Raw genomic sequence first — 16,063 nt, 5'->3', positions numbered from 1 at the left:
GTCCCCTCTCCCTTTGTGTTTGGATTATGGGTCACTAACCTCCTATTTGACATACGTTTGCACAAAGCACTCTTTTACATAACAGTCTTACATAAACATGTGGGAAAATATCAGTTTTCAGGGTTTTTTCCCCCACCTTATTACATCATTTATGCATTTGTTTTTCATTTGAACACTTTGCATAATCCATGTTTTTATTTCACCATTGCATATTTGCTTTGCTTTAATTATTATTTAATGTTTGTATTTCTTTTTTGTTGTTGATTCTAGTTTTGGGAACTCGCCACTCAGCTCTGTGTCAAGTAGTGACTGTGAGAGTGTGTCTGTCACCACATGTAGTCTTTCGAGCAGTGTTTACACTCCCAGGTAACCACTCACTCATGGAAATATTGAATATGAATGTTATCGCTTCAACATTATAATTGCCCTCTATAACTAAAATTACAAATTAAAAACACCTTAAATATTTTATTTATTTTACTCAAGGGGGACAAAGCCCGTCGCTAGGGCCCAGCCTTATGGAATGCATGTGCTAACTAAAAACGTATTTGATTCTCATATTAACCTTAGGAAGTATTAAGTTGTTTTTTATAAGCACATGTCTCAGATGCAAGTACGCTGTGAAACAAAATGTGTGTCGCAAGCTTCTTCCATTTGACGGAGTGAGGTTAGCATTTCATAGGGCTGGACCACACATGGACAAATTACATCATCAGCTTGCGACGGGCATTGTCCCTCTTGAGTAAAAGATTAACTATTTCTAAAATAAATACAATATTTAAGTAATTTTTTATTTGAGTTATAGAGGGCAATTATAGTGTATTAAGGCATACGGTATATGGCTTATTAGCCAGGGATCATTTAAAGTTTAGGAACTTACTTGCAATTGCCCAATCTAGTGATACCGGGCAAAAAAGGGATAGAAAGTCATATAGAGATCTTCATATATGGGCATAAAAGGGACACAGACAGAAAGATAGAGATTTGTGGATTTAAATCACTCCCTCGGATCCTCAGCAATACACACTGCAAGTTTGAGGGCAATCGATAGGATGGTGTCGGTTATTGAGATACACAGGAGACAAACGGACAGAAAGATATACACAGAGATTACATACACAACTATGTTTACTCCTGTCTCATGATGAGGTCACGATGAGTCATCCGTGTCCTAGTCTCGCGTGGCCAGACTGTTGCCTCCCACAATTTTCAAATGCTTCCGGTCATACAGTCTGGAGCACGGAATCTCTGATCATGAACAAGCGATAAAGCAGATGTGAAGCCTCCTCCCCACTTCCGTTTTGTCTTTACAGGCACGCAAATGAATCCTAATATAAATTAAAATCATCTAAGCATATGTAGCTTGCTGCTATGTAAATAAAACAATTAAATGTGAAGACATTTTAAAATATATTTTCGTGAACGGAAATGACGAACAGATGCCAGCTTCCTTGTTCGGATTTCGGGAGTAGTTCCTATATAGCATTCTGAGATTGTGGAATAGTTGTCTGGCTACGCGAGACTATCTGTGTCCTAACATGGAGCTCTGTGTCAGCCACGTTCAAATATGTCTGTGATGTCAGACTGACACACACACACACACACACACACACACACACACACACACACACACACACACACACACACACACACACACACACACAGAAGATTCCATGCATTCTTCAGGGAAGTCGATTGGTTGGACTGTTCTGGAGATACGCAGGGGAAACAGGACGAACACACATACACACACACACACACACACACACACACACACACACACACACACAGATGCGATGCATAGATAGATAGATAGATAGATAGATAGATAGATAGGTAGAGAAGAATTGGGGTCGATGTAATCAAAGATTTTCACTTTAACAATACATACATGTTGAGTGATCAGTGAGCGGCAAGCGTCCATTCAAAACTTAGCGATTCACAGGCTTACTCATGTTATGCTGTGTACATGACCAGGCTGTTGTACATATGTCGTACATTCTACAATTATGACCTCTAATGATGTATCATCAGGCTGGGGAAACCTCAAGTACAACTGTGTTTAGCCTGCATTGTGTCCTTATAATTACATTAATATTGGTGTACTGGTATGTCAGCAGGTGTAATGAAGAGTATTGAAAATCTGTCTGCAGCAGTGGTGTTCAAGAGTCTGCATTTCATTTCATATTCAGTGTCTGCTTGGTGATTCTTAAGGCACCATATTTCACGTTGAGATTGAAATCTGTTACGTGGTTTGGAATATCATTTGCTTTTAAAAATGACACTGTGACATTCATTAATTCTGCCCCCGGCCTCCATCCCTCCCTCCAGCCCTGTTAGCAGTCTAACCACCAGCTCAGAGATGTCAGAAGACCTAGACCATCAAGAAATCCAACTGGCCCTGCAGGCTGCCAAGATGGCCGCCAGGAACAAGATCCGCTCACGCTTCCACAGCAGCAGTGACCTCATCCACCGCCTCTTCGTTTGTATATCAGGTATAAAAAAAGAAGGAAAGGTTGCCCCGCCCTTTTCCTGCTCACTTTGTCTCTCTTTCTGTCTCTGAATCTCATGTCCACTGTGTCCTCCTGTGACATGCAGGTGTCGCTGACCAGCTGCAGACCAACTACGCTAGTGACCTGCGTAGCATCCTCAAGACGCTGTTTGAAGTCATGGCAACCAAGTGTGAGGAGGGGGACAATGACAAGCAGAAGAAAGGTGCGGGACAGATTTAACTTGTACAGTACATCTCTTATGGATGGTTTTGTCACTGACTGTTGGCTATGGGGAGGACTAACATTGGCCTCATGTAACGTTATCTTCTCTGGCATCCAGCAGCTCCTGGCCTGCGCAGTGCCGTGCTGGAGGACTGTGCTCTGTGTCAGGAGACCATTTCCTCCTCTGAGCTGGCAGCCAAGGCCCGGGAGGGTCAGTTCGAAGGTCAGCAAATCTACTGTTTGCACACATATTGGTTGAAATGTCAGCACAGTACTCTTTCCCTTCAACTCACCACCAGACATACAGTGACAGAGCTGGCTACTATAGACAGTTTTATTTGAATGCTCTCATGTTGATAGGAGACAAGCCAACAACCATTGGACACATCTGGGCGACTTTTGGTTGGTTAATATTATCCCTGTAGTTAGCATAGGCTTTACACATTAGCTGTCATCAACCATTTTAGCATAACATTATCTAACTATGGCAGGACTCTGGGAGATTGAAGCCCACAACAGTTCTCCCAGTATTGTTGTGTTGTGTTTTCTCACCATAATAACAACTGAACATTATAGCTAGATAGCTAGCTAACAGGAGACCAACAAACCAGGCATTTTTGGTATCCAGGAAATAGAATGGAAGTTCATATAGGTTGGAACGTTCACTGTTGTTGTCGTCTTTGTTGTCCCCAGATCCTCCAGACTGGGTCCCAGACGAGGCCTGTGGCTCTTGTATCGCCTGCAAGGCCCCTTTCACAGTCATCCGCAGGAAGCACCACTGTAGGAGCTGTGGAAAGGTACACACTCTCTCCTCCTCACCTCCCTCATGACTGATTTGAACCCAAGTCAAGTATACATTTTATTGATCCTCTATTGACAGTAGAAGGTCGATAAAAGGCCACATTGATGTATTACATATAGATTGTGAAACAGATGACAGATTATGAGATATTACATGGTATCATGATATCAACTCTGTGCCTGTCACTTTGTCATTTCAGATATTCTGCTCCCGCTGCTCCTCCCATTCGGCTCCCCTCCCCCGCTATGGCCAAGTGAAGCCGGTCAGGGTGTGCACACATTGCTACATGTTTCACGTCACGCCGTTCTACAGCGACAAGACTGGCATCTGACCCCCAATGAATATGAACACCGAAAAGCACACAAGACGCCTCTGCGAGCTCATATGCATAGGATCGATCCAAGGTGGTGTACAAAGCAACCTGCCCGCCCTCCCCAACCCTACTAATACTACTTCTACTACTCGGGTACGCCTTAGTGGTCGTCCTTATTGCCCCTGCTGAGCCAGGCTTCGGAAACAGAGACTGTAATGGATGGGAGACAAAGAAATCACGATGTGCAGGCACACAGACTACGACTGGACCCTTTTCTGTTGATTCAGAGATGCTGCTGCTTAAAAGGGAACCTAAGGGTCTGGTCTGATACCAACTCTCTCCACACACACACACACACACACACACACACACACACACACACACACAGATACACACACACACACACACACACACACACACACACACATACACACACACACACACACACACACACACACACACACACACACACACACACACACACACACACACACACAGACACACACAGACAGACAGACACACACACACACACACACACACACACACACACACACACGCACACGCACACGCACACGCACACACACACACACACACACACTAATGTTTCACAAATGCCTGCCTGCCTACAGAAGAAGTAGATAAAGGGAAGTACCAGGCAATAAAAGATGTTGAACTGACACATTGCAGCAGTCATCTGTCGCAGTTTGCAGCACAAAGTAGGGAGAGCAGGCCGTCGATGGATCATTTGTTTTGTTTTACTTTCTGCGTATACAAAAGGCCTTGTGACATGTTTTCTTATGTGATAGCGGGCTTCCCACATTTGTGCCAGAGTTCCCATGGGACTCTGATTACTCAAAAGAATGTAAGTCACGATAGCCATGTAAATAAGGATAATTCTGTCGATAATAACTACACTCTGTCATCGCATATTTGTGGTTGCCATATGTATGGGAACTGGAAAGTAATTTTCACCAGACTACAAGTCTCAGCAAAGCAAAAATGATTACAAAAAACAAAAACATCCCATATAGCTTTCATGTTGCAATGATTCGTTTACGCTTTTAATGGCAATGAATGTGTAATACTGTATCATTTGATGAAATGAGGTCTTGATTCTAAGAAGATTGTCAAAATAGCCTTTAATGATAATATGGGCTGTGCCCATTGTTGCACCATGGCATGTTTTATAGTTCTCTCTCTAGTGACCCCACTGCACAGACCTGGATGAAAGGGATTCCATTACTTATCACTGTCAGGTCTTGGAGGCCACCTAGTGGAGAGTTTAACTATGTTTTCCACAGTGCACAGACATCAGCATCACAATGTGTGCACTACTCTTTGAAATGAGGCCTTCTCAGGTGCTTGCCTATAGACTACAGGCCAATTCTGTGTTTCTCCTATTTCCCTGTCCTGATTGTGCAATACAGTGACTACTAATTAGTACAACAGTCCCACACATTTTAGTAGAGGCAAACCTGTGCTATTTAAATAGTAGTTATTATAGGCCAACTATTTCTTCGGCACAAACCTGTGCAGATTTCATGGTGGTACTGTCAGCCTGGAACAGATTGTCAGTACTTATACTGTCAATTAATTTGCACCTAACTATCTTACATTGTTGACTCTGCTTCCAAGGTAAGGAACAATGTTTAAAATCTCTTCCACCTCTACTCCAGCCATGTACTAACTACAGTATGTTATGGTTTACAGTATGTCCATTTTACTCTGATGTAAAGCTAAATCTCAGGCATTATTCTGTCTAGTTCATGCCACTACTATTACAGCAGTTTTATTTTCATCAAATAATATAAACGGTTTAAAAAGATGATTTTTCTTTTCTTTTATAAAAAACAAAACGAAATGAAAAGAAATCATGTGTAAAAGCTATAACTACTTTTCTGTACCAAAAACAAAAAAAGAGGAATCATGCAGTAATTAAAGGGCAGGATATCCTATTATTTCAGAGCTTGGTCTTATTTTGTAAAGCAAAAAAGCAAGTACATTTCAATGACAAGAGCTGTGTAACATATTTGAAAAACAGAAATGATGTTATCTAGTTTTAAATGCTATGTATATTAAATAATAAATTACTTTTTCCTGTTTCAAATTTGTTGATTGTGGCTGTGATACTAGAGAACATCTCATCTCCACTTTCATATGTATGTTATTAGTTTTTACTTTATTTATATAGATAGGATAGTAGAGAGAGAGACAGGAAACTCAGCTGGGCAGAGAGGGGCATGGACAATCCTCCTGCCTAATATAATGGCCCTTTCAAACCGAACGCAGGAACAGCATCCAGGGACGTGCTGGCCACTGGGAAATGTGGGACAATTCCAGAAAGGCCTCTCCATTCCAGGCCAACCAGGCCGGCCGTTTAAAAAAAAACGGCTGAAATTAAGTGAAAAACGGCCGAAATTAAGTAAAAAAGCACGTCCCTGGTGTGTGTGTGTGTGTGTGTGTGTGTGTGTGTGTGTGTGTGTGTGTGTGTGCGCGCCTGCATGCATTGTTATACTCTTTATTTGAATCCACAAATGATTGGACAATGAGGAAACATTCAAATAATACATGAACACTTGGGTGCACACATGGCAAGTTGTCCTCACAGCCTGGCTACCAGAATATTGTAGTAGTTTGGCCTTTGTCTTAGAAAGGACAATAATGTAAGGTTTATGCACATGTCCAAGACTTAAAATACCAAAAGTAGAAAACACACATTATGCAGAATGTCCCATTTCGCAAGTTTTCAAATGTATAAAAAAACATATTGAAAATAGCAGATCTACAAGCTCACAATGCGTCGCATTGCGACGCATTGTGAGCTTGTGACCTTGTAGATCGCTATTTTCATGGCCGACATGTATGTAGGGCTGAAGTGGGTAATGTATGTTTTGTAATAGTAATCAAAATAACTAGTAACTAAAGTTTTCAAATAATTGTAGTGGAGTAAAAAGTGTAATATTTGCCTCTGAGATGTAATGGAGTACTGAAACTTAAGTACTTGAGTAAATGTATTTAGTTACTTAACACCACTGACAGCCTGTGATATGTGCCTCTAAGCTGGGATTATCCTAAGGCAGGTGTTCCATATAGCTAAAGTTCAATCAAACACCCTACAGTAGGCCTATCTCAAGGATCAGCGTTTATCTTTGATCATGACTTACAAAAACAATATCAGTGGTGTTATTAAGGGGCCAAGGCCAAAGGGCTGTGGACCCTTATTGCATCTCTACACTTTCATCATTCTTTTGCCGTTTTTTCTGTCACGGCCTAACCGTGCATTCACTTTTTACGAAACTCTGCAATATGGTAGAGGGTCATGGAAAATGGTGAAGACACGAAACTCACAACCATTGGCCAAAGGGTGGCGCTATAGCAATCAATTGAAAAATGCCAACTTTGAACAGGTACAATGCCCTGTTTGACCTACAGACATGAAACTTCGATACACACATGCGCCTCCTCATGCCTAACAACTTTCGTGGTCTGACTTTTGACCTCTGAACTTTAGATCTCCCACCATTTTGAATTATATGAAAAGCAGTTAAAATCAAACTCTCCTGGGATTTTTGAGCAATCTGCACGAAACTTTCTACGCATGTACTTTGGACCTATGTCGACAAAAACATGGTGGGGATTTTTTTTTTAATGGTTTGTGAACGAGTGATCTTTAGTGAAACAGGGGCTTGGTTCATGACAGAAGGCAAGAGTTTATGATCTTCGACAGACACCACAAGGCTGGACAAAGCTATAGCTCAATTGGTAGTGTGGCTATGGCTATGGGTTGAGGTGTCCATGAGTGAGGTTCTTAACCCCTGCGTGCTATATATGACCACCTCAGCTGTGTCGAGCTGAGAAGTAGATTCCCCTGTTGGAATCATTTGAGGTCTTTATTATTATTATAATTATCATAAACAGCATCCTGACCTCGAATATTGACCTCTGAAAACAACCTTACAACCTTGCAACCTTACAGTACGTACATGGTTGTCACCATGGTGACAACATGTATAAGCCTAATTAGAATATCCATCTGTGTTGTCTATAAAGATGAAATAAAATAAATTGCAAACGTTTGTCATGATAACAGAATTTGTGACACGAGTTTGGAATCTGCATTATAAGCAACACAATACAGAGATACATTGCAATATCCACAATCCCTCAGCACTCTGCTCAACTGTTCAGAATGCTCATTTGCTAATTACATGGGCTGCTTTGTCTCAAGTTCAATCTATTCTGTTTCTATGTCTTATTGTGCTATTATTGCATATTGCTTTTTGCCTTTCATTCCTTGGCCCTGTTTATCACTGCTTGCAGCTATATCTTTTTTGTTTTTGTTTTTAGACACTAATACATTCTACTTGTAGGCTGGATAATGTAAACGGTGAGGTTCTCTCATAAGCCCTCCTAGGGTTTTTACCTCACCGGCACAACAATATTCTGTCAGCTTTCCTAGGAAAGAAGTAGTATACTATATGTATATGATTCATGTTGTGCATATCAATAAATCAAATCAAATCATCAAACACAACCTTGCTTGGTTTTTATGAGATATTTTATTCAAAAGCATGGCCTTTTCATTTGCCGTTTACGCAAAACAATTATTTAAAATGGAACACACAATCATCATTCCACCTGCCATAGGCTGAGAAACTAAAACATCAGCTGACAATTCTATATATTTTCTGTCGGACAGAAACCTCTTTAAATATGTAATGTTCTTTTTTTGCAAATTAATGCCTGACTTTGTCATACTACAGCATCACACAAAAATAGTGTGAAACTGGGTTTCATTTTAAGGCACGGTTCAAGATTTAACAAATATTGAACAAATGTAAAGTATTAACAAGAGCTTGTGACTAAATAATAACTACATTGAATCCATTGGAACACAGGTTATCTTTCCCCCATATCCTGAGAGTAACGGATTTGGACATACAAGGTTTCCATCCGACCGTGATGATATGACAGCAGTGTTTCTCCATGTAGCCCTAGAGGTACACAGAGGAACTACAGGTTACTTGAAAGAAATTGGAAAAATTTAAGAATTTATTTTGCCGTTATCATTTATGATAAAACGTTGACAAAATGTGTGTGAACCTACTGATCTGTGATGTGTAAAACCAAATTAAATCAACGTGACTAGCGCAACTGTTACTGAATAGAAAGCAATACTTATTTGCACATTATTTGAAGATATTTCAAATGGTGGACTTACATGGGTGGGAAAGATTTAGTTGTTCAAACCCATTTTTCCAATATGTAAATTAAATATAGAAAAAAAGTGGGGGGGAAAAGGTCTAGAGTAAAACTCCAAAACAAGGTGCTCTTCTATAAAATTGGGTAATAATTAAATAAGATGTACAAAAAAAAGAGCCACTAGGGAGGGGCTAAAGAGCCATATGTGGCTCCAGAGCTGCGGGTTGCTGACCCCCAAAAAAGTAAGGTGGGTTATCATTAGGACTGTCACGATTACAAATTTAAGTTGACGATTAATTGTCACACTAATAATTGCGATTAACGATTTAATTCTATTTTTGGCATTGAAATATTGGAACATATGAATAAAAGATACATTTCTGTTTGCCTTTTAGGCTTCGTAATCAAAAATTGCACAGGGAAGAAAATGTCAAATAACTGAAATAGAAAACATGTATTCATTATTTACAAAAACAAAAGGTAAAAATTGCGGAAAAAAAAGATGATCTAAACAAGCTTACAACGTGTCACAAAGTGACACATTGTAAGCTTGTAGTTCAGCTATTTCACCAGACAGTGGGCTTTACTGACCATGGTGGTTCACACTCCAAAGTTCCCCTCCCCACTGAACAGGCACCTCTAATGCAGTGATAAGGACACTCTCTCTTGCTGGCTTCCCAAGCACCAAAAGGTTCGCTCCAACGAACAATTATGTTCGTTGGAGCGCCCGGTCCGGCTTGGCGTGAACTTTTACGGCAGTGGTGCCGTCAAATCACTTTCAAAAGTCAATTCACAATATTTACACAATCTGTTTCTTAAAATTGTATAAGTAGAATTAATATCCATATGTTGCTTGTATAACCACCTCCCTACCAACATACAGCTGGTTAATTCTCACGATGTTTACAGTGGAGATGTTTTTCCCTTGGTGTGCGTACACTGGTGTTTCTTCAGATTACATGACACACTGAATCCCTTGTTACACTTATTACAGTGGAAAGGTTTTTCTCCGGTGTGTACACGCATGTGTGTCTTCAGAATACCTGACTGACTGAAACTCTTGTCACATTTATTACAGTGGAAAGGTTTTTCTCTAGTGTGTACACGCATGTGTGTCTTCAGGTGACCTGACTCACTGAACCCCTTATTACATTTATTACAGTGGAAAGGTTTTTCTCCGGTGTGTACACGCATGTGTCTATTTAGGTGACCTGACTCACTGAACCCCTTGTTACACTTATTACAGTGGAAAGGTTTTTCTCCGGTGTGTACACGCATGTGTGTCTTCAGGCTACATGACTGACTGAAACTCTTGTCACACTTATTACAGTGGAAAGGTTTTTCTCCAGTGTGGAGACGCTGGTGTGTCTTCAGATACCTTGACTGACTGAAACTCTTGTTACACATATTACAGTGGAAAGGTTTTTCTCCGGTGTGGGTACGCATGTGTCTCTTCAGGCTACCTGACTCACTGAACCCCTTATTACACTTATTACAGTGGAAAGGTTTTTCTCCGGTGTGTACACGCATGTGTGTCTTCAGCTGACTTGACACACTGAACCCCTTATTACACTTATTACAGTGGAAAGGTTTTTCTCTGGTGTGGGTACGCATGTGTGTATTCAGGTTACCTGACTGACTGAAACTCTTGTCACATTTATTACAGTGGAAAGGTTTTTCTCTGTTTTGTGCACGCATGTGTATCTTCAGGTTACCTGACTCACTGAACCCCTTGTTACACTTATGACAGTGGAAAGGTTTTTCTCTAGTGTGTACACGCAGGTGTCTCTCCAGGTTACCTGACTGACTGAAACTCTTGTTACACTTATTACAGTGGAAAGGTTTTTCTCCAGTGTCGAGACGCTGGTGTGTCTTCAGGTGACCTGACTGATTGTCACAACTCTTGTCAAGGTGTTTACATTTTTTTGTTTTCTTTCTTGTGCAAGTTGGCTGATGTGTTTTTACTTGCCCGGCCCCCGCCCCCGGTTGAGTTAAGGTCTCAGTAAACTGTTGTCGACTGTAAGATGCTGGTTTGTCTTTGAGAGAGAGAGAGAGAGAGAGAGAGAGAGAGAGAGAGAGAGAGAGAGAGAGAGAGAGAGAGAGAGAGAGAGAGAGAGAGAGAGAGAGAGAGAGAGGGTGGGGGGGCAAGAGAAAAGAGGAGGATACAATCAGTCATAACTCGTGATATTGACATCAAGTCATGACATTGATCAACAGTTTCAGACAGGGATGCAGCACTGAATGTAGCTCCTCATTCTCACTGTTTATTTTATGTTCTGGTCCACCTCAACCCTCGAAAGATCATTTTTGTTGCATGAAAATTAAGCAAATAACAGATTTCTGTGTTGTGTGAATCCACCTGTTTGGATTAATTAAGTGTTGCATTTTGACCAAAGCATTTGCCATAAACTACAAACAATGTGTTTAATTCCCCTGTATGAGTCCTCATCCATGGACTTTGTTCATGTGCATCTTCAGATGAGCCTTTTGAGTGAAGCTTCTTTTAAAAACTAGGCTAGATGTAAATATTTATATAAAAGAAATCTTTACCTGTATCAGTCTTCATGTGTCGTTTCAGATAACTCCCTCTATGACTTTTTATGGATGGAGTTTGTTTTGATGATTTCAGCTTGTTGCTCAAAGACAATCGCCGTCCTTCCACATTTAGTGTCTTGCGTGACTTCAGTTTGTTTAAAGCTGACTGACCTTCCCTGGTCTCCTCCCAGTCACTGTCTTCAATGTCAGATTCAGAACAGGGTGAAGTCCTCTCATCGCTGTCTTCAGAGTCAGATTCAGAGCAGTGTGAAGAGAAGAGCTGGTCATCTCTAGTTGGCTGTGAAGTTCCACAGTCCTCGACATCAGCTTGTGATTTCATGTGTTCAGTTGAGGTGCTGGCTACAGGCTCTGTAACATCCTCTTCACTTTGAACTGTCAACGTTGACCCATCAGCCTCCTCTGGTCTTTGCAGTAGCTCCTCCTCCCGTTCCACTTTAGTCTGTGGAGGCTCTGGTCCATCTTGGACCTCACTGGGGCTCTCCTGCTGTTCTTCTTTAATCTGCAGAGGTTCTAGTTTTACCTGGACCACACGGGACTCGCTCCACACTTCTTTAATCTGGAGAGGTTTCAAATGGACGAGACTGGAACTCCTGTCCTCCTGTTCCTCTTTAATCTCCGGAGGTTCTAGTTTCACCTGCATCAGCCTGGGACTCCTTTCCTCCTGTTCCTCATTAATCTCCGGAGGTTCTAGTTTCACCTGCACCAGACTGGGACTCCTTTCTTCCTGTTCAGGGAGATCTAGAAGGAGAAGAGACAATCATTGACTGATGGAACTCACCTGATTGTAACTGAAAGATTGAAAGCTGATCGTTTGCGGCTGGACATGATTGTTGGGGTTCAGGGGCACTACTTCAGATGGTTCTAAGTGACATTTGTGTCTGGAACACTGTCTGGTATATTGCTGTCTGCCTTATTCATTCTGTGATCTATAATAATAAATAAAAGTTATTATCTTGTGACAGATGAAGCTCTGTGAGCTCTTTTTCTCATACCTTTGTATTTGATTTCATTTACTAGCCGTTATGATTAAAAGAAAAACATGCTTCTCACAGAAATGACAAGGATAAAAACACAACAGAGTTAGCGAATTTCATTGTGGTCTTTGGTTTTGGACAAATAAAACATTACAATAGAGCAGAGAAATAGGCCATACATAACTTTGGTGCAAACTTGGTTGCTTTTCGTGGTTGTAAGTAGAAATTTCGGCACTATCGAAATGTTTTTGTTCTTTTGTAACAATCCAAAGAATGTAGGCTAAACAGGAGTTTGTTTCCAGTGACGTTTCGGTCAATGCGATAGATAAAAGGAGAGAAGGTGGAGAGCCAGCTGCGTGGCATGAGAAGAGAGATATTTAACAAAATAGTGATCTGAATAATCTGATCATGCTTTCTTAATGACCCTGACACTGTTAGCTACTATTAAGTTGATGGCATTTTATCTGTCATCTCTGTTAGAGTTGTACGTCTTGTAGTCCATCCTTGTTTTGTGCTTCAGTTCCATATATGAGGAGGACACTGAATTTTACTGCTTTATTGAACAATGTCCTACTTGATAACACTACAGTGTGTGTGTGTGTGTGTGTGTGTGTGTGTGTGTGTGTGTGTGTGTGTGTGTGTGTGTGTGTGTGTGTGTGTGTGTGTGTGTGTGTGTGTGTGTGTGTGTGTGTGTGTGTGTGTGTGTGTGTGTGTGTGTGTGTGTGTTACTCACAGCTTGCCTCAGAGTAGCCAACAGTCCTCCAGGTAGCAGCAGATCTCAGGTCTTGACTCATGGATGTTGAGTTGTAGGAATGCATGTGGCACTGAGCCATGCTGTGACTGAACAGATGGCCTTCACTGGGCATCTGTACACACACACACACACACACACACACACACACACACACACACACGCACGCACACACACACACACACACACACACACACACGCACACACGCACACACACGCACGCACACGCACGTGCACGTGCACGCACACGCACACACACAAATCGGTCCAGTTATAGGTAAAAACTTGAATCGGCCTGTTATAGCACCACCAGAAGGCCCAATTGAAAAATATCGGGTGGCATTTCTTCCATGGCCTAGTGGCAATGTAGTACGTCCAAAGTTTCACGGCAATCGCACGCTGTGTTCATGATTTGTGGCATTTTGTTAAAAACGGACCACTCCTGCAAACTTTGGAAGCCAATCATAGCCAATCAGGATGGAATATGTATATATATGTATATATATACTGTGTACCGATTTGTGTGCTGTTTGGACAAAATCTGTAGGAGTAATATAAAAAAGAAATGCCCTCCTGGTGACGCTATAACAGGCCGATCTGAAAACTTCGGGGCAGAGGTTCTGCTCTGGCATCCAGGGAGTGTGTATGCCAGTGGGCAAACCCCCGGCCCTGGAATTTAAGCTCATTTCCGGGTTCTCTTACAGCTTGAAGTTCCATTAACGGCCCAGCAGATGTCTTTATTTCACCTTCTGAAGAGCACTGCTGGTTACAGTACAAATCAATGAGGTTTTGGCCCGACTTTACACTTGACTTTAATACCTTAGTAAACATTTTCATAAACACTTTATGTTTTCAATCGCTAGTCTAAAGTCTTTTTTAAATCATCATGACATGTGTTTAGTAAATTATGGTTCCATTAATTTTTAAATGAATGATAAAGTAGGGTATGAATTCTAGGGCTTCTACTGGTTCTAGAGAAGACCCGCCCTCGCTGCGGTTAGAGCCAATAGCAGTCGTTTCCGGTTTCATTTCGGAACCGTAAGTTCAAAGATGGCGGATTTGAATTTGCCGAAAATGTGGCTTCAAAACAGTCTGTAGAAACCAATGGGGCTGGCTTTGTCCATTCTTTTTACGGTCTATGGTGTGCGCACAGTTTTGCTGCAATCGGGCCAACGGTGCCAGAGTTTAGCTGTTCACAATAGTAAAAGTATTGAAGTAAAAGTATTGAAAATTGTAAGCACTGAAGAAAGTAAAAAATATCTCAAAATTTTATATAAGTACAGTACTTGAGTACATGTACTTAGTTACTTTACACCAATGGACAGAGCACAGTGGTGGACAAAGTACTCAACCCGTAGAGTCAAAGTATAGATATTCCTGAAATATTACAAGAATCAGAATCAGCTTTTATTGCCACTTCACAGGTTTAAAGAGGTAAAAAGTGGGTGATTTTTTTTTTCGTGCATAGTTCCCATCGCATTATTTCCATAGAAAAAAAAGAGAAGGAAGAAGAAGAGAGCCAGGGGGTGGGGGGGGGAGAGTCAAGGGGGAAAGGAGATCAAAGTAATCTACATATTTACACATGGTACCTGAGATAAGGTATAAAGGTGCGTGAGCATAGCAGCAGACGTATACTGTGCATGATATACTTATGGACGTTAGTTAAGGTGCTAAAAAAAAAAACATGTACACACACGGACAGACGGAAGGACGGACAGACGGACGGGACGGACGGACGGGACGGACGGACGGGACGGACGGACGGACAGACGGACGGACAGACGGACGGACAGACGGACGGAGGGTGCAAAACATCAGATCCGCTTACCTCTGTTGCACAGGAATACTCCAGGCCAGTGGGGGGCAATGTAACATGATCTCCTTCTCCTCCTCCTCTGGTGCTGATGTGACCTTCTGTGAACCATATTTAAAAAGCAAACAAACAAACCTTGAAGATGGCGAACAGGAAATGCCATGTTTTGAGTGTGTCACGTATGTGTCACGTCACTTATGTGACTCGTGGTGAGCTTGTATATCTGCTACTTACTGCATGCAACACCAGCACGCAACCAAGTATGAATGAGGCTTTAGCAGTAGCACACCTATAGTGACCGCACCTTTCAACACACCAGACTAAGATAAACATCTACACGTATGTAAGCATTCAAAACAAAGTGTTATGATTTTAAATGAGTGTTTTAGAGATATTTGTCAGGGCCTCGGGACACCCAGCTTGAGACCAAGCTAAACCTGGCCAAATCGGGACGTCTGTTCACTGTCAGTGTTGCCATATTTATTTTGCGGGACAAATAAGCAACCAGGTCTATGAAAACAAGCCCAAAAGAAGCGACTATAATAGGCCACATGTGTGAGCACTTTAAACCTAGATCTACAAGCTCACAACGTGTTGAGATTGATTGATTGAATGCTTTATTAACAGTTTGCAAAAAAAGGCCCAGTGGCACAGATTTATACAAAAGAATGCTAAAAGGATAACCCAATAAGCCCAGGGCTTGTTTCCATTGAGGTCCTGTGTATTCAATTCATGGAGACAATAGGACATTGGAACACTGTTGTTCACTGTACCTGTGAACATGTCCTGGTCAGTCTCTCTGGTCTCCATCTTCACAGTCTGGAGTTTCCTCTCAACCTCGTCCTCTGCATCTGATGACTGATAAGAACACACCCACATTATTTTTCCTCTCTGTCAGCGGTGCAGTAACAAAATGCATTTACTTTAGTCCTGTACTG

The 16,063-nt window shown here is 41.5% G+C and overlaps 1 protein-coding gene across 3 annotated transcripts in view; it reads left to right on the top strand.

The window, feature by feature from the left end:
• The window catches only part of zfyve28 (zinc finger, FYVE domain containing 28), a 31,239-nt gene extending 25,317 nt beyond the window's left edge, over positions 1-5,922 (top strand). The window contains exons 9-14 of one of the 3 annotated variants that reach the window (XM_080413593.1): positions 271-366; positions 2,332-2,495; positions 2,599-2,715; positions 2,836-2,937; positions 3,408-3,511; positions 3,716-5,922. In XM_080413593.1, coding sequence (XP_080269719.1) covers positions 271-366; positions 2,332-2,495; positions 2,599-2,715; positions 2,836-2,937; positions 3,408-3,511; positions 3,716-3,847 — 715 coding nt within the window. In that variant the 3' untranslated portion in view covers positions 3,848-5,922. Of the gene's footprint in view, positions 1-270; positions 367-2,331; positions 2,496-2,598; positions 2,716-2,832; positions 2,938-3,407; positions 3,512-3,715 lie in introns of all 3 variants that reach the window. The other 2 variants (XM_080413592.1, XM_080413594.1) reach the window with 2 other exon arrangements.
• Positions 5,923-16,063: the final 10,141 nt, after the last annotated feature.

The sequence above is a fragment of the Gymnoscopelus braueri genome (assembly GCF_963280865.1).
Source record: "Gymnoscopelus braueri genome assembly, chromosome: 19".
Lineage (NCBI taxonomy): Eukaryota > Metazoa > Chordata > Actinopteri > Myctophiformes > Myctophidae > Gymnoscopelus > Gymnoscopelus braueri.
Note: the sequence above shows the minus strand (reverse complement) of the source record. Positions and strands in the feature narration are given on the sequence as shown.